At 35.8% G+C, this 19,862-nt stretch overlaps 1 protein-coding gene across 1 annotated transcript in view; it reads left to right on the top strand.

The window, feature by feature from the left end:
• The window catches only part of CDC73 (cell division cycle 73), a 108,570-nt gene extending 91,967 nt beyond the window's left edge, over positions 1-16,603 (top strand). Inside the window, exons 12-17 of the mRNA XM_086617506.1 lie at positions 1,400-1,435; positions 1,827-1,914; positions 8,639-8,800; positions 10,644-10,744; positions 14,173-14,314; positions 15,573-16,603. Of these exons, the coding sequence (XP_086473632.1) occupies positions 1,400-1,435; positions 1,827-1,914; positions 8,639-8,800; positions 10,644-10,744; positions 14,173-14,314; positions 15,573-15,609 (566 nt within the window). The 3' untranslated portion in view covers positions 15,610-16,603. The remainder of the gene's footprint in view (positions 1-1,399; positions 1,436-1,826; positions 1,915-8,638; positions 8,801-10,643; positions 10,745-14,172; positions 14,315-15,572) is intronic.
• The last annotated feature ends 3,259 nt before the right edge of the window (positions 16,604-19,862 follow it).

Below are 19,862 nucleotides of genomic sequence, written 5' to 3' on the forward strand. Positions count from 1 at the left end.
TTGGTACAACTATCAAATTTCTTACAAATACTTTGCCCCCTTCTCTCCCTATTTTTTTTTTTTTAGGGTAGCTGACACTGCCTCTATATTTCAGGAACTTTTTTATGTTAAGGAGACACCTAGATTTAAAAAAATAAGTAAATAAATAAATTAAAAAATGATTGGGTAGGTAAAGTTCATGTAGTTCAATATAGTGTTGCCAATTATATCTGTGCATTTGACAGTGTCTGGAAAGATAATTAAGGATATGGTCTCAATATTTCAACAATGGCAACTATGTGTTGTGAATATTTATACTGTTCCAGGCAGTTTCTGAAACAGTTGGTTGTAAATAAACATGAGCAAGTTGGTGCTATGAAATTGGGAGTCAATTAAATTTGTCATGCATAGTAGCAGTTGAGACTTGAGTTAGTCTGCATCAATCTTTCTGCTACTCACCATATTCTGATTTTGTGAATTAGGACAAACACGTATGATAATTAACCAGCGCAACAGGTCTTTCCTTACGTTAGGACTTGTGAAAACTGAACTATAAAATGTTTATTTGAGGAACCCAGGTTATTCAGTAGTAGCACCAAAGTGAAGAAGCATATATGCTTTTCCAACTTCGGACTGAAGTATATCCCATATTGAGGTCACAACTTGGAAGACTGAAGTGGAAACATTTTATTAAAGCGGGTGGAGGGGAGGCAGAGCGGGGAAGCATGGGAATTCTTTGGTTTCTATCTGGGCAGTGGCAGTTTGTGTGGTTTTGTTTGGATTTTTTTTGTTTGTTTGTTTGGGGTTTTTTTTGCTTGAGTGCTACCATGTCTGTCAAGTTTCATTTTTTCTGGCACCCAAAGAGCTTATGTAACTCAAACCGCAATCCAAAATTAACTTGAATAAACCTGAAATTCAGATTTCGATTGTTCAAAGTTCTATATGTGTTAAGGATAGCTAAATCTTACAGATAGAATCTACAATATTAAGTACTAATGAAAAGGTGAGGGTCTGTAAAGATTAGTTTGTTGTGAAACAGTCTTCCTGTTGGTTCAGCACTATTGAACTTAAGATTTACAAGCAGCTTTTCTCAAGATTGACAATTTTTGTCAATGCTGTAGTGTCCCAACCTTTTGAAGAGGATGGAGATGGATGACTGGATTTGGTAAAATTGGGAGAGATGGACTCACCTATTCTAACATCTATTTCAGATGGGCAAAAGCTGTTTGTCTTCTGAATAATGAAGCCCAAATTATAAGTCCCTTCTTTGACTTTGTGTATTGCATCTGTGAAAATGATCTAATGACTATAGTGTGACTCTTCTCTGTTCACTCCTGCAACTAAAAACACTGAAATGTTGCCTCACGACATTTGTATTTATGTATTAGTCATTCTGCCATATTTTCTGGTTTTTTCTTAGTTTCTCAAGCAAGACCACCTCCAAACCAGAAGAAAGGTGAGTCCATTTTAGTATACACGATCCTTCTTATTTTTCGGTGAATTTTTCCCACTCTTATCTTTTACTTGAACCACAAGCAACAATAAAACAAGCAGCAGAATGCAGACAGTATTCTCTTTTGCTAAATATGGGTCATACCCCCGATATTTAGAGACTCCTGATACCGGGGTATGCTTTTTTTGATGAATGAAAACCTTCAGTTTAGGAAAGATTTACTACAATTTTCCTTGAGTATTTTTCCATTATTTTGATCTGTTAAGCAGGAGTTCTGTTCTTATGTACAGTTCCTTTAATGTAAAAAGGGCAGAGGGGGGAATAACCAACCAAAAACACACACACACAAAAAAAACCACAAACCCAGGCGAATGTAACTTTATTATCTCTACAGGATCTCGAACTCCCATAATCATTATTCCAGCAGCCACGACCTCTTTAATAACGATGCTTAATGCAAAGGACCTTCTGCAAGATTTGAAGTAAGTAACTGATGAGAACATACTGTAAAAAGAACTGTTTTCAGATATAAAGGTATGCCAGTACCGGATCAGTAATTAAGCAAGAGGGAATATCTACTGTCTCTTAACAAGTTAGTTTACAGACCAGAGTATAAAGGAAATTAATGCCTCTTGAACAGCAGGAAAAAAGCAAAAACTTATTTTCAGAGTTTTTGCACAGTTGTGACCTATGGGCCAAATGGGTAGATTGAAAAGAAAGTCTTACAGTACCATTTCTAATGTTTGTAGTGGTTCTCTTCTATGTAACGTGTATGCACAGATGTGCAACTGATGTGCACTAAACCCTTACAATGGAAGAAGGCTTAGAGAAGATGAGCAAGGGCAGTGTGCTCATGAAGCTGAGAAAAGGTTTCAGGAACTGACCACAGTTATTGTAAAGGAGAAGGGGCCAGAGGGTGTCCTCTCTTTTAGATAAATGGCTGCATCAGCTGAGCAAGTCAGCTGGTTGTGTAAATAAAGAGGTGGGGTTTTTTTAAGTTAACATACAACAAAAATAAGAATAAAGCATTGCTGTTAAGTATTGATGCAAATTAATTCAGGGAAATATTAATGAGTTGCTAAAATTTGTTTATTGCATCACATATCTGATTCAAAGATTTAATTCATTATGACTGAATGCAATCAACACTGCAAATTACTTTGTTCATGGTAAGGTAAATTTGCTATTGTGGTAAAAAGCAATAACAACAAATCAACCTAAAAAAAAACCAAAACAAAACCAAAACCAAAACATCTTTCTGCTTGCCCAACAGATCATGGTATTTAGAGTTGCCTACCAGTTAAAACCAGTTTTGCCTTCTGAAAACAAGCATTTTCACAGAGAAAGACACTTTTATAGATTGTCCACAATGGTATGTTCAGAAAACGGAGAGCTCTTCCTTCGTCCCTCTTCAGCACTTTGCTTGTCCTTTATGACAGACTATGCTCTGCTTTTCTTCAAAAATAGGCTGTCCTTATTGTGGTGCTACAGCTTTCACTGGAGTTGCCCTAGAATTTTTTTAAATTCTGCTGTAAGATATCAGGTGCCTTTTGATCTCCAGCCATTTCTAGTTCCTAGATTACTGCCACGTATCATCAAACATCCAGTAAGCATACTGGACTCTTGGTGCTTCTCCTGAAATACTTTATCAGAGAGAAGGCTGGCTTTTAACATTATAGTTTAATGTGCAAGCAGTTACTGGACTGATATAATTGTGTTGACAGAAGATGTTGCTTGTTTGTGTGGGTTTTTAAGAAAAAATTGCACAACTACAAGCCCTGGATTTTACATCTATGTAATTTGTGACTTTCTAGTACAGGAATAGCTATAATGGAATAAAGCACCTGTGTGTCATGCCTAAGTATATCTGTGCTAGGAGACTTGGCACTGTTTTCAGCTCCACTGGGGCAGAGCTATAGTTAACTTCTCGAGACCTTCCCCAAGAGGATGCTGATCGTGAGTGCAAAGAACATGATCCAGCAAAAAATGAAGTTTGAGGGGTCAGAGGAGGACACTGATGTAGTTAACCAGGATGAAAGGCAAAGAGAAGAAGCAAGGTATGTTAATGAATCAGGAGTGCAATAGCAGAATTCAAAAGAGTAAAATATTAATTTAGCCATGACAGTTCTAGCACTCTTTTGGAAAATATGCCACCTGGCCTGTATTTTTTTTGCATTCATATTTATTGAAGTAGTTTGTTTAGGAATGACTGCGGGGTTTGTTTTTACTGTTCAGGTGTGCAGAGTGTAAAACTAGCCTTGATGTGGAGTGTGATTGATAGATATGTGATGGTTTTCCAAGGGAAGAACACTGACCTAATTTCTGCCTCTAAGTCACCGCCTTCTTTAACTCATGCCCCGCTTTCAGCTAAATTTGACAGAAGAGTAGAGATTTGGAAGACACATGTCATTGCCACAAGTTTTGTAATAGGGAAATATTGTTCAAATAGAAAAGACACTCAAATTAATAGTCCTTCCCTTACTCCTCCTGAGGAAGATGAAGGTAGATTTGAATTTCTTGTAATCCTAGAGATAATCAGCCTGCTTATATTAGCCATCAGAGGAGATCAATGATATAGCAGAAGAAGGGATTTTTGGAGCTGATAGAGTAAGAGCTATTGCAAGGGAGACTGTTAAGAAATGTAGGAGAACCCTGGGAGAATAAGACCCCCAGGATTGCATTATTATTATTATTATTATGCAATCATAATTAGTGTGTGAAATGTGACTTTCCAGACTAAGTATTTGAGAATGTCTTAAGTTAGGCTCTTCAGAGGCAATGCTTCTGCTTTACATGGAACACAAGCGAGGCAGGAATTATATCAGGCAGATGTAAATGAGATGATGATGATTATGTATTTTTATTGTGATGATGCTTTTACTCCTGGTATATTTCACCATATGTGGCCAGGCAACTCACTGAGATTTATCCAGCTTTGATACTGAGCAAACTATCTGAAAGATTCAAGGGTGATGTATTACAAAGAAAGTATTGTTCTCTTGCAAAAACAGGTGTATGAAGCTTTTGATACTGTAACAAAAATATTGAGGGGTTGTTAAAGTAAGTCTCCAGTTCTAAACACAATCAAATGTATATTACGATGACTTCTGTAACTGTCCAGCGTTGGAGTTGCCCGGTTCTCTGTTCACGCGTTTTTGGGTATGCCTGAGTTGGGGGCCAGAAAACGCTGACCTGGCCCCAGTGACAGTGTGTTAAAGTGAGTGCTGGCAATTGATTTGAGTTTAGAGCCCAGGCACGCGCAGCTCTGGCAGTTCAGTGGATAGCGTCTTACCAGTTACCTCCCAGAATTTGATGTTGTTCAGTCGCTTGCCTGTTACTGTAGGAAAGGGACCTGCTGTCTTTGTAAAGCGAGACAGCGCATGAGTGTTTATGTGAATAGTGATTTTGGCAATTAACAGCAAGAGAATTGAGCGTTGTTAATTTCCTGGTAGGGGTATAAAAATGGATTCTAAGTAGATATGTGATTTTTTTTTTTTTTTTCACTAAAGAAAAATAATCTGGAGAAGCAACAAAAAATGTAAGCTCATGCACAGTCAGGTTTCAAAACACATTTCTAGTGTATTGGTTGATTGAAAAGGTGTCAAGTACAAATGTGTAGTTAAGCCACCAGCTATAGTATTGTGGCAAATAATTCCCCAGAGAAGACGGGGTTTTGCTGTTTTCTTTAATACTCACATTTCTTCTGGGAAGAAGTTTTTCCTCAAGTAAGGGTAACAGAACACTGGAACAGGCTGCCCAGAGAGGTTGTGGAGTCTCCTTCTCTGAAGATGTTCAAAACCTGCCTGGACGTGTTCTTGTGTGATCTGATCTAGGTGTCCTGCTCTGGCAGGGGGATTGGACTAGATGATCCTTTGAGGTCTCTTCCAATCCCTAACATTCTGTGATTCTTAAGCTTGTCTTTTATGCCCAGATATTGATGGAGTAAGCCATGATTATATTTATAATCATACAGTAATTTCTATAAATTCTTTATTCTTGAACACATGGCATTTATTATACTTACTGAATTGATGGTTCCTGAAAAGGCAAGCATATATTGCATAAACTTTGTGTAAGCTCTCATTTATTCCTGTACTTTGAGTATGTACATATATGTAAGCATTTCCTTCAATGCTTTCTTTATGGCAGTCATCTCTACCTGTTCCATGTGAATCTGATCATTGATTTTTTTTTTTTTCTTCAGAAAATTCAGATAACAAGATATTTTATGTTCTGTCCTGGAGAAATGTGTTGAAAAACATTCAGATTTTTACAGGAAATAAAAGTGAAGCAGTTGTCTACAAGATACCTAACTGAGGCACAACAGAATGGTGCCTTAATGACTGTAACAATTTATAGTTGAAATGGAGAGAAACTGTCAATAAACTAGAGTTGAAATGAATTCTTAAACACATAAACATTTAAAGCTAGAAGTAGAGTTGAGAGTGCCTGTTTCAGCCAAATTGGGGGGGGTCTCAGATATAGTGGTGAAATTATACAACTCTTTGTAGAACAGTAATGTTGCTTCGTAGCATCCATGTTTGTCTAGTGTGGCTGGGGGGTAGGTTTCCTCTGTCCTTTTAAAATGTTTCCTTTCTTACACTTACAGATTAAATTAAAAATATGACCTTTTAGATTGCTGTTCATATGAATATTTCATGTAATGTGTATGTGGCTGTCTGGTTTGGTTTTTATTTACGTATTCTGTAAGAGTTTTGTCTTATTTAGTGCATGAGATGTGTAACAAAGAACAAAATTCTTCTCCAACTATCCACCATTTTAGGTGATCCTGGCTTTTCATACAGACCTTGCCACTTGGGTAAAACGTGTTTGAGGGGCTTTTTTTTTTTTTTGGCAATTTTAAAAACTATTTTCTTTTAAAAATAAATTTATTTCCATCTTTCCAGCCCGGATTCCTTAGTTCTGATGGGTGAGGAGAAACTCATGAATGATTTTCTTAAAATGTAAGGCCACCAAGCAGATCTTCATTTTAAATTATAAAAGTTTCCTGTCAGTGAGTATTGGCAAAGCAAAGTCTGCAACATATTGGCAGGATAGGCCATTAAATACGCTCATGATTAAAGTTGCACCTCACTTAACGTGTTTTTAAATTACCAACTCGACTAGAAATACTTAATTCTGATGTCACATTTCGTAGCTTTTTCCAAAGTAGAACTATGGTGAGTGCTTGTGTGTAGCTCACAGTTGTATGTGTCAGTCAGGTGTGCTAGATAAAATACACGTAAATGTTAACTGTTTGCAAATTACTTCAGTTATCAGTGAAATGACTATCTTAATGGTTTTGTTTAAATAATATTCTAGGTGGCCTAAGTGTACTTTTTCCAGTGTATAGTGTATAGCTTTTTTGTCTATGTTTTCTTGAGAATGGTATTGCTTTGCATGTATTAGACAGATAAGCATAATTTAATTTATAGTTTATCATTTAACGTCTATAATGCTTTCTCTGTATTTGCAATACTAGTCAACTTTCATGCACAATTCGTTGTCATTTGCAGGTTGTTTTTTTTTTTTTTAATTTTCCAGTGCAGTTGTATGCATTTGGAGACATATTTCAGAAATTGTGACTTTGTTTTTAAAATACTGTTAAATCATGAAGAGTTTAAGAGGACTTCATCTGTTTATTTACATTAGGAAAACAGTTTTGTTTGAAGGTTTATTGACAATTTCTGTGTGCTGCTTTAAAACATGTTTGGTTGGGCTTTTTCCCCCAAAATGCTATTTTCTCATTGGATGCAGGATGTTAGCAAAACCTAGCATTTTCAAGTTGGCTGAATAATAAACTTATCCTCGTATTTCATTTTTCATTCCTTTTTTCTATTTTTTCAGCAATGGGAAGTGCAGTCTGCCTATTTAAGCACATTCAAATTTGGGTTTAGTATTCAAATAGAAATAGATTGAAGAGAACAAATAGAAATGCTGCAAACAACTTACACCCAAAATGTAAACTTTTTAAAAAGCACCATCTGTGCTATAATGAAGAGAAATGTTACCAATTATGTAGAGTACTGTGGTTTTAAAATGTAGCACCAATATTCCTGATAACTTTTGTAGTTAGGTGAAACAGTGTTTCTTTTTATCAGAATTTTTGGAAATGAAATGTCAGTGGCAAAAAGTGCAGCTTGGTGGCTCTGAATACAATATTAGGAGAACATGGATCTGAGCTCTGTTCTTTTGCTGACCTCGTAGTGATACTGGTCACATCAGCTTAACTTTCTGTGACATAGTTTTAGTTCTATAAAAAGCACAATTTTGTTATCTTTCCTTTTGACAAAATCTACTGAGATTCATCAGTAAAAAGATTTACAGTACTGTCACATCTATGATGGCAATTTTGAGAACTGTCCTGTGTATTTTATTATCACTGTAAAGAGACTCTTGAAATGGAATTTAGGTTTGGTTTTGGGTTTTTTTTTTTGGTGAGGGACTGAAAAATCAAAGATCTATAATTCCCTTGGGGGAGTCACATCTTAAGCATTTATTTTTGTCGTACGGAGATCACGTAAGACTTGTGGATCATATTGTCCTTATTTTCCAAGCACTCAGTCTATCAGAGGAGCTATTTAGGAAACAACAAAAAAAAAAAATCCAGAATTGTAGTATCATACATTATAGTAACCAGATGAATAATTGATAATGTAAAATCCCCATCATTCCAAAAAGATGAAACCTCATTCAAAAATGTTTTTGACAAAAAATCTCAGCTTTCTTGAGAAAACATAATTCTGATGGCTCCAAGAGCAAGAGCTCTAAAATTTGCCTCAGGAGGCAATTGTTTCTTAGTGTCCAAGCTTCCCCATGTTACCATTGATGACTAAAAATAATGAGTTACAGCCCTTCATTGGGTTGTGATCTGGCTCCTCATCTGCAAATGTATTGGGTAAGGTTGGCAAGGAGTGCCATGAATGTATAAGAAAAGGTCTGGGTGTAGTTTTAAGGGGCAGAGGACCTTTTAGTATGGCTGTTTTTATCATAACCTTTTAGTATGGCTGTTTTTATCATAAGGGCTGATGAAATACTATTCTTAAGTTTTTTGCTGCTCTGAATGAGTAGTGATGGAGGTGTTGCATCGGGAAAATGAGGTGGCTTCAGCGACTGTTGCCAAAGTTCTGATAAAGTTGTTACTTTTTCTCCTGATTACATCAAACAAATTGCTTTTGTCTACTGAATGTTTCTTTATTCCCCAAGGTTTGTACCATCAGATGAAAAGAAGAAACAAGGCTGTCAACGAGAAAATGAAACTCTGATACAGAGAAGGAAGGACCAGATGCAGCCTGGGGGAACTACAGTCAGCGTTACTGTACCTTATCGAGTAGTAGACCAACCTCTGAAACTTATGCCACAAGACTGGTAAAATAGATTTCCCCTTCACAAAATTTCTGAATCAGGAGACTGCAGGACTTGGAGGGCACCAATAAAATTCTACTAAATTGCATAAAAAGATATAGATAAAAGAATGGACGTGATTATTAACTGTATAGGAGTATTTTTTCTTCAGGTTAAAATCTGTCACTTAACTTCTTAAAAGAAGTTTCTTAAGAAATCCAGCATTCTACATGTGAACAGAATGAGTGACACAACTATTTTTATTAGGTTTGCCTGAAATGTTCCTGAAATTCAAACAGGAATATTCGTACGAGTTTTCCAGTTTGCGATACTGTAGTGTCCAAGTCAGTGAAACACAATCTGAAAGAAAAGCCCTCCTTTCTCGCGTGTGTTTGGAATGAGATCTGTTAGAAAGATATGTTTGCAGGCCTTCAGCATCTGGCATCCTAACTTTTTTAATAGTTAAAGAAAGAAAACATGTCAGACAGTAAAGACAGAACTGCGGTTTCGGTAGTGAATCAAATTGATTGAATTGGATTCAATGATGGAAGCTTAATTCTGAAGGGAAAGCCCCAGTTGCGAAAAGGGGATCACAGATAGCTTTTAAGAAAAAACTGCAGATTATTTTGTATGTAGCCCATTCTTTGATGCTATGAAAAAATGCTTCTCTATGCATAAGAACATTCTGGGGAAACATCTTTTTGTTATTTGATGTAATGAATTAGGCAACATTTTTACTTCTTCCTCACAAACGTGAGGATTTTAGACATGCATGATGACATTTTTGGTGGTTTTGTAACTTCCAAAGTAGATTTTAATGGAGAGGAATACTTTGAAAAGATCCTGTTTGTAAATTAATTGTTCTCTGTAATAAGAACTTGAACTAATCAGAAATCCATGGTTTTGAAAATCTAAATGTTAAATAATACTTAAAAGTTTGATCATTAAACATTTTAAGAACCATCTAAAATGATTCCTAAAGTGCTGCTGACATGAAGTGATGTGGGGTTTTTAGCCTGTTTTTATCCCTGGGAGAATCAGATACTAGCATCTAGATACTAACATGTTGTTGCTGTTTTTTTTTCCTGTTAGCCATTACAAAACCTGCAACACCATTTTAAATGGCAGAATTCAGTCTGTCTTTTAAAAAACAAAAACACCCACATAACTCCATCTTGATTGTTCTTTTCCACTTGGAGTTCAGTAGACATTATGATGAATTAAATTTGGGGATTGGATTAGGGAGATAATTATTTGTTGTAGTAGTTGAGAGCTGTGGTCAGATGATGTAAATGTTCAAGAAAATGATAGACCATCTTGGGAAGGGCATTTATTCTCAAAGGTGTTTTTTTTAATTTTATTAATGTAAAAAGCTTCATCTTAATCATAAATTTATTTTCTTAGACTGCAGGTAATGGTTACATACCCTTACAATAAATGATGCACTCTGCAGAAATTTAGCAGCTGTCTCTTCTAATAAATTTTTAGAATAGAACTTAACAGTGTTCAGAATAAAGGCTTTTAAATTGCAGCATCTCAGTTTGCAGTGTTTCTCGTAGAAGATTATCTCTAAAATATTGGAGCACTTTTTAAAAAATAATGACCAGAAATAAACACTGTTTGACTTCTTAAGGATGTAACATGAGAAACTGAGCTGCATTCTGCAAAGGCAGAGAGCTAAAAAGTCCAGAAAAAATGCTTGATTTTTTTTTTTTTTTAATGTAACAGAAAAAACTGTTGCTCTGGAGGTGTGGTGGTTAAATGTGGTATACTGCTGCTACTAAAATAAGAAACTATGCTAAGGTGTACTGCCTGTAATTCAAATGTTCAAGGCCATCAACATGTCCATCTCTTTCTGTGTCCGTAGGGATCGCGTGGTGGCTGTCTTTGTACAGGGCCCTGCGTGGCAGTTCAAAGGCTGGCCTTGGCTCCTGCCTGACGGATCTCCTGTTGATATCTTTGCAAAAAGTAAGGGGATTTTTTTTTTGGTTTGCTTTTAAGTGTTTTGGGGCTTCTTATTCTGTTTGTTTGTTGTGGGTTTTTTTTTTGGGGGGGGGGGGGGTTCATGCTTATGCAAAGTATTGCCAAATACTGTCCAAGTGCTGTTGGACTCGGGTGATTGAGAAGACAGGGGCTTAGGTTTTTACACATATGGCAAATATTAATGTGTTGTCTGCAATTCTTCTGTTCTGACTTGTGGAAGCTCACACAATCTTCTCAGAGCTGTCATCATTACAAGAGGTTCAGAAGTAGCTAGTGTATAAATTTACTTTCCAAGCTTCTAAAAAAAGGTGAAAAGACAATGTGTATCATAACACTTCATAGATAATAGGTTTACAGACTGTCTTCAGATTTCATTGCTACTTTGAACAGAGGATTAATCACCTAGTATTTTGCTAAGAAAGTTTTACAAGTATGATCTGGTGTCTGACAAAAACTTGAAAGTTTAATAAGATACAAATACTTTTAAGTTGTGAGCTGGATACTACCACCGTATAGATCTGAACAGGTTTTTTGATCTGAACAGTTATGCCCAGTATGCTTTGAGACACTGCACTTTTCTCACTCGGTTCACTTTTCTGACTGTAAGGTGTATGATAATATCTAAAGAAACAGACAGTTTCTGTTCTCTGTTACTTCCTTGTGAAACTGTCTTAGAAAATAGACCTTTTTATAGTGTCCAGTGGTTTCTGAGCTACAGAGTTAAAAACACCAAACCAATACATACACACAAAGTCAAAAAAAAACAACCACAAAAAACAAAACCAACAGAGAAACCCCACAAAAATAACCCACTGAAAAAACACCTTGGTGTGATCTTGCAGTCAGTGTGATGAGGAAACAAGTTTGATCAGGTTTTGTGTGCAAATATTTGGTATGTGAAGTAAAAGCTGGAAAGAGAATGCTAGTTTGGTAAGGAGGAAAAAAAGAAAACAGTGAGGGGGAAGGCTAAGGATGTATCTGTGAACAAGAAAATAGAATGGATTGCTTAAGGGGGGATTGAGAAAGGGCAAGGAGAGAGTGAAAGTCAAGGTAAAAGAAAACATACACCACAGGAGAGAGTTTAACGAAAGAGACTAATGAAAGAACACAACACTTCAAAATGAAGGTACAGAGAAAATGGAAATTGTGAAAAGCAAAACCAAGAAAAATGCAGTTAAATATTTAAGGTCTCGCTAGTAGTAGCATGCTAGTTCCTATTAATTTTGACATTATTTATATACAAATGTATAGAGGGCCATAGGAATTGTTATGGCATGCTTTGACATTTTGAAGTTTTCGCCATGCCAAAACCCCCAAAATCATAGCCTGCATAGTTCAGTCTGAAGGTGTACAAATTCTTACATTTTTCAAGCATAAGAAGGATATCTGTTTTTACCTTGACTCATAAAGGTACATTGAAACTGACTTTTTTTAATTTTAGAAATGCATTCCATTGTTTCAAAGCAGGGTATTTTGAAAATATTTTCCTGATAAGACTATCTCTAGGTCTTTTTCCTAATGACTTTACTCACTCTTCGAAATAAAAACAGTATAAATGGAGAGAGCACAGGCAGTGTCAGTTTGGTCATATGTGTTTACCTTTTCCTGAAGCTATTGCTTTGCCCATATTTATAGTCTTCAATAGTCCTCATAATGTGGTTTCTGGGATCTGCAACAGTTGATTGTTTCATCTGCAGTTTGCATTTCTTCATGTGAATCACTTGGTCCATAGTGACTAACAACTGTTCAAAGTCTATCGCTGTTATTCTGGAAAACAAGCAGGTAGCTTACCATGAAGAATTCTTCAATAAAATTTGTATTAGACCAGAGCCTGTCAAACTGGTTTTATTTGTTAAATTGCCATGTCACGTAGCATTTTGGTAGTTGAATCTGTAAAATTGTTCTCTTTAGTTTTCTTTACATGTGGTCTGAGTGTTTAATGTTCACATAGCAAACAAGCTTCTTTTGGCATCTACAAGTGAATGTTTCAGGTAAAATTTTGAATTATGTTACTTTAATGAGCAAATATTTAATTTTGAATACCTTTTTAAAGGTCTTGCTGCTAGAGCACATTAATGCGCTTCAGAATCGGAAACAAATCAGTATTAAAGTGGATTGTCTTCTGCTCAATGTCATTTAACCTTAATGCAGAGGCTTTGTCAGGTGTTGAGTAAGTTTTCTGTAAGTGCATGGCCCCAGTACGGCTTTATTCTTTCTCTGGACTTATTTTAAAGCATGCAACATTGTATGGAAAAAATAATGTATGTGTATTCTTAGTTTTCATTCATAAAGCTTGGAAATTTATCTGACAAGCCAGATGATCACTTCTTTAGCTTAACTGAAAGAAAAAAGCTAATTTCAGATACCAATCTTCTAGAAAGCTCCTAGGTATATCCTTTTATAGATCAACCTGTATCTGGAAAAGGGGACTGATTTTATTTTTTCATTGTTATTATTATTTATTTTAGCCACTTGGCTAAAATAGTAGATGGATTTTGTGAAAGTAAAAATGAGGAGTGTGGTATCAGAAAAGATATGACAGTGGCATTAAAAATAACTAGTTTTCGCAAGCCTAATCAAATGCTTCTGCTTTACTTCTCCAATAATATCCAAAATAGAAAATGCATCAAACTGGTTACCAGATAGGAATTGTACAAGACTTAAATACTTTGCACTGGATTATCTTAAAGCTATGATTTGGCTAAGGAAATCAAGAAGAATCAGAAGACTCTTACACTCACTGTGTCAATGCTTAGGCTTTACATAATTCACATGTGACAATACTTCCCAAGAACAAAGTAACTGTTAATATTTTACCATTTTTAACTGAATACTAGATCAGGGGAAATTGACAGTTGTTAAATTTCTTACAATACTTCATGTAGCTTCTGGGGGTTACACTGGCATTCTGCTATCAGTCTTCTACACACTTTCAGGAGATAGCCAAACTCCCTTCTCCGTCGTCTCAGAAATGCTTGTTTTGTTGTTTGGTTTTTTGTTTTGGTTTTTTTTTCTTTTTTTTTAAATTTTAATTCTTGAGCAGTTCAAAGATTTTTCAGAAGGGATATCTTTGTTTCCCAAAGAAAATGTGCTTGAATTGGCAATGAGTTTCTGCTATTCTCCTGGAATCTATGAATCTAAAAATAGGGACTGCCCTTTCACTTAAACCTGTAATAGCATGAGAGCCTGAAAGTGGCCACCAACCACTACGTTTAGCTACGTGCCCTTTATTAACAAGTTGACTTTCTTGAGAGATGGGCTCATTAATTTTATTCTCAGGCTCTATTCTGAAAAAAGAGGGGTGAGGTCGGAGTTCTCTTTGACTAATAATTAAAATTCGTAAAGTCATCATAATAAGTAAAAATTGTGAAGTAATCATGTTTGTACACTGAGTGCTTTCCTGTTTCCCGTAGTTAAAGCTTTTCATCTCAAATATGATGAAGTACGTCTGGATCCAAATGTACAGAAATGGGATGTAACAGTGTTAGAACTAAGCTACCACAAAAGACACTTGGACAGGCCAGTATTTCTACGCTTCTGGGAGACTTTGGACAGGTATGTTTCCTGTTGAAAACTCCTCTTGCGCATGCTTTTATGGTGTTCGTTGGGAATGAAAAGTTATGGCAGCAAGGGAATTGTATAAACTTAGACATCCGAACAATGTTTTAGCTTGAAAATACTGCTTGTTTAGATTTTTCCGTGATGCGGTTAAAAATCTACCACTGTATTTTATTATCAATTATAAATAATAATCTTCAAATTTTAATATGCATGGATTTAAAGGAAGGGTAGTTACCACTAATCATCAATTAGTACCATGGTTCCCCACCTCCCTTTAAGTAGAAGGAAATGAATGGAGAGTGAACTAAATGGTGTAGAGTTTTCCTTTGTCCCCCCAGCCCTTCCCCGGACTTCAGTTCTGAGCTAAGAGCTCTCCTGCTTTCTCTCTCCAGCTCACTAGATGACAGTGTAGAAAAGGTGAGAAACTACCCTCAGATGAAGAGCCACAAAGGATTATCTTATCCTCATGCCCTTGAGGCTGCAGCACTGGGTAGAAAAGGAAGGAACTCAAAAAGAAGATATGGCACATAATGAGTTTTGGACTAGTGATTTTTCTGTATCTTAGGGGCCCTTCCAGTATTTAGCTCTGCCTTTCATGAGAAGTGAGGGATGAGGGAGCACCAGCAGCTCTGTGAAGAGCAGCATTGCTTCTGACTGTGCTCCTCTGTGGTTCAGAACCCTCTCCGAATAGGAAGTTCATTGCAATACCTTTTTATGTTGTAGAGAAGAAACTTTCTTATCATGAAGTAGTTGAAGAAATATTGAGGGGAGAAGCTCATGCATTTCATGAATGTTTAATTTTTTCATGTTGATTGCACAGCAAACTGCTTGAATGATTGAGTGAACTTCAAAAAGAAAAATCCTGTGGGAATTATCAAAATAATTCCAAGTATCAAACTTTCTATGGCTACTTATTTAAAAGTCTCAGCCTAAACTATGTATCTGAATTCCCAGAATGAGCTAGAGTTATCTTTAACAGCAGTCTTCCAATGTCAGAAGTCATGTGATGCTGTGGAAAACATGACTTTGAATTCTTCAAAGCAAAGGTTTTAGCTAACTGTCTTTTAGTGGAACAAATATTGTACAATACAGAGCTATATGGCATATGAGACATTGCATCTCTTTGGTGACTTGCTAGTTCTCCCAAGAATTTTGTTTTAACAAAGTCTGTGCACATTATTCCTGAGAGTAAAATTTCTATAAATACCAAAAGAGTAGTAATGTTTTCTGGTTTTTTGTTTTTCCTTTTCAGGTATATGGTAAAGCACAAATCTCACTTGAGATTCTGAATCCTTCAGCTGCCATTTATTTCCTGAAGTATGGATTGAGGAAAAAGAAAGGGGCTCCAGTTTGGAGACCAGAGCTCGCACTATACGATATGTCAAGAACTTTACAAAATGAAGAAGGGTCACAGTTTAAACTTTTTATAAAATCTTGTTTGGATGCTTCGTGCTATGGCAGGTTGACACCTGTTGTTATTCAGAAGCAAAGGGGTTTTGCTTAAAACTATTTTTTTAATGTTGTTAGCCTTCTAGTCTGCAATCCAAATTGTATATTTTGATAGCAGCAGTTTCTTCTCTGTTTTGTTAAATTAGCCACATTTTTAAATAATGTGTTTTGTTCCTTATTAGAAAATAGATTGATCTTCACTGCAGGTTACAAATGTGTGTGTGTGCATGTGCGCACGTGTGTGTATATATATGTGTGTGTGTGTCTATATATATAATGTATAAAAAAAAAAATTATAGACACACTTACGCACACATAAATGTTACCAGGCTTTCTAAACCACTTAGCTTCTGAGCTTAGTTTTGGTTTTCTTTGCTTATTGTTTCACTTACTGAAAATATTTTGTTGTGAATGATATTACATTTTAGTCAATAGACTTGCAAACTGAGCAAAGTGAAACTTGTTTTGGATAAATCAAAATGTCAACCTGTATATGTATATTCTGTTAGTCTTTGTTGAAAAAGGGAAGATGAAAAATCTAGCAACACTTTTTTGGATTTGTAATGTCCCAGTTTACTAAAACTTTAAACTTTATTATAGGAATACCTTGAAGTCATGTTAACTTTAAATTACCATTCTCCGCACAGGTCTCTTTATTTAAACTGAAAGTGTGCATGTGTACATTCCCATCTATCAAAATACCTTTCCATACGAGTCCAAATGTTACCTAGATTAAACAATGAATAGAGAAGGAGAGTCTGGATTTTCTTTTTTTTCCTGAAACAGCCACGGCAAGGAATGAATAATTTTAACTTCTTTGCATTTATACCTCTAGTAGCACCTCTAATAGCATTTTCTTGTGACAAAAGTAGCCCAGACTGTGTCTACAGGAGCTGTAATTTTCTGAGATGAGTGGCTAATATGGCCTCTTAACAGTCCTGCATTAAAAAGGAAAATTGAGCTTACTCCAGTTACCAAAGAACAGATTTGCTTGATCTACAGTATGAGTATAACTGAGGCCAGAAGACCCTGGTATTTGTATGAATTTATGGTATCTCTGTATCTATTGAATAACATTAAGTTGATGTCGCATACCAGTGGATGTAGAGAATGATCAAATACTGTAACACCTGCATGAATTTTTTTCTGGGATGGAAAATACATGTTTATATTCTTGTTCTTGAAAGTCCAAACCATGTTTTTTTAATATACTTTACATTTAAGGTTTGACAAAAGTAAAATGTTCTGCCTATTCTTCTTTAGTTTTGCTTTTTATTTGATGTTATCTTCATTCTTAATAAAACCAGAAGGCACATCTCCTTAAGAGGTTTTTAAAACTGTATGGTAAACTTGAGGACTGTGAAGTGTGACTTTTATTATAGGTTTCCATCTCTGCTATATCGAGACTACTGTTGGAGTCTTAATGGAATCGTAAAAAAATAAAAAAACCCAAACCACCAAGCAAAATCTGCAGTGCCTCCAGGATTAGAAGTTGACACTGGATTTCTGAATGGATTCTGCAAAGTGATGGAGAAGAGCAGGCAATACAGAACTACTAGAAAGTCTCCTGTTTGTATGGACAGTTTGTCAGTACCAAATGACTGTTTTCCCCAATACTTAAACTTATCATAGGTGTATTCATGTTATACATGACTGAGCTCAAACATTCAATACTCTGTTTTAACCTGTACTATAATTAGGAAAGCTGTAATGGCTATCAACACAGCAATCGCTACCATCAGGAAGTGGTTCAATTTAGGGTTCATTACTGCTTGAAATAGTAGGATAACAGGAATGGCTTTTTTTAACTCTCAAACATTTCTAATGAGAAATGAAATTTCTTTTGGACTTAATCAGTACTTCACAGCCCTAGCAGTTTTAAAAAGGCTTCTGCGATGGGCAGCAAACTTAAAAAGGAAATTCTGAAGAAATCCGTGCTTCGTGTGCACTGTGATACACAGAATATTTAGTGGTCTTAAAATATGCAAGGTCCAATTATCTTTTCTCATCCTGTATTTCACTTGTGTTTTAAATGCATGTGTAATCCCAGATCCAGCATTGTATACAGGAGATGGCTTGATTTAGATGTAAATTTATGTATATATTGGGAGCAACTCCTCTGAAACTAGTGAAGTTTCATGGATGTGAAACTGGCAGAAGAGCAAAATCCATGAAATCTTTGTATGAACTGTGCTGGTTTTTATGGATTGAGCATAGACCTTTAACATCTTATAATTTTGTACTTGCAAGGAATTTACGACACAAGTTGTAAAATATGTATTTGTGAAGGAGTTGGCACCTGATCGTGCATATTTTTGCCGGTCATAAAAGTAGTGATGTTTATAAAATGAGCCATTTTGCAATCAGATTCCTGCTGACATTATTGGAAGTTTAATTAGGCTGTCAGAATAGCAATCCTGCTGCCTTCATAAATAACTGCACATAGATTATGAAACTACTTGGACTTAAAAATTTAGCCTTACAGCAGCATTTTGCAACACAGCTGGAATTTTAGACGCTTATGTTATGCTTAATTTATCTACAAGTTAATGTGGAGTCATAAAGAAAACCGATACTAAAAACTGGGTAAGCTGGAGGATCAGACATCTGTTTTAGTGAGCTGCATTCTTACTGTTGAGCAAATTTGGTGCACTACTTAGAGGTGTATAAAGTGTGTAAATTGTACTCAATTAAAACGTATAACTAAAACTGAGCTATTTCACTGGCTGTAGTTTATTGAAGAGCAGAATGATACCAGCATGGGAATCAGATCATCAAATTGGCTGTTTCTAGTAAATATCTCAAGCGTTGTAACTCTACACTGTTTCTTAAGTACAAGATGAGCAAGGCGAAACAAGATAAAACAAGACAAAAACTGGTTTGAAGTCTGCTGTTGTGCTCCCGTACTCTCAGCGGATGATTATTTATTTTAGTAGCAAGGTTATAGGGGCCAGTAGATCTATCTGAAGTAATGATTTTATATTAAAAACTAAAATACCTATTATTTATACTGTTGGAGCTTTCTGAATGCTGCCCTGAACAAAGCAGGCAAAGGGGGAATTTTTTGTAAGGTAAAGTGGGGCAACTGCAGGGACTTGCGTACCTGAAGAAATTGCAGATCAGCATCCTCAATTGTGAGTAGGCTCAGCTACTTAGTTATTACGTGGAAATTTTTGTAGCAAGATAGTTTCACAAATAGGTACTAAAGTCAGTGCTTGAGCTACACAATTTATAGAACTGTTCTGCAATGCTGTAAACCTTTTTATTTCTGAATACAGAAGAAAATGTAGATAGCAGATTGTGTGTTAAGTTGCCCTTGGTCATAATTTGAACTATTTTGTGGTATTTGACAGATAAGCCTTTATCAGAACAGCAAATTTGTTTTTGGCTTTCATTTGATATGCAGCCAGTGTATAAAATATTACTATTCTCTGCAGAGACCTGCAAAAAAAAAGTTTTATTGGTACAGTTTTTATTCTGCTGGTGAAATATGCACTTGGTTGCTAATTCTTGCAAACGCCATATGAAAAAAAAATGGTCAAAATTAATGGCTTTGTGATTTTAAAATTTAATGTCATGAATGCATTTTAATTCAAAAGCCATATCTAATGCCAAGTACTTTATTAGAGCAATGTGTTCATGAAAAATTAAAATCCCTGCCTGAAGAAACTGTTGGCCAAGTAGGTTACAGTTCAACTAATCTGTGGAAAAATGTGCCACAAACTGGAATCTCTGAATGTCGTATTCGGAGTTGCTCATTTGTTACTTGATCTTTTTTGAAGAGAGATGGCAGCTTTGCTTTCGTTTCCTAAACAGTTACATACTTCAAGAGCAATTGCATAGCTTACCGCCTTTGGTTTGGTTTTACCTTAAGACTGTTAACGTAACTCTGAAGCAGTGACTGAAAACAGATCACTTCAAGTATGAAGTTAAGTGGAACTCGTGCACTTGACAAAGATAAAGATGGTTTTTTAATGGAACTGTGATCCAGTGGGTAACATCGAGTCCATTGTTCAGCTGTCATTGACTTGTCTGTAGATCATTCTTCTCGGTAGTGATGCTATCATAGAGGGCAAGTTTGAGAATAATAAGA

Source organism: Tauraco erythrolophus, chromosome 10 (assembly GCF_009769465.1).
Source record: "Tauraco erythrolophus isolate bTauEry1 chromosome 10, bTauEry1.pri, whole genome shotgun sequence".
Classification (NCBI taxonomy): Eukaryota; Metazoa; Chordata; class Aves; order Musophagiformes; family Musophagidae; genus Tauraco; species Tauraco erythrolophus.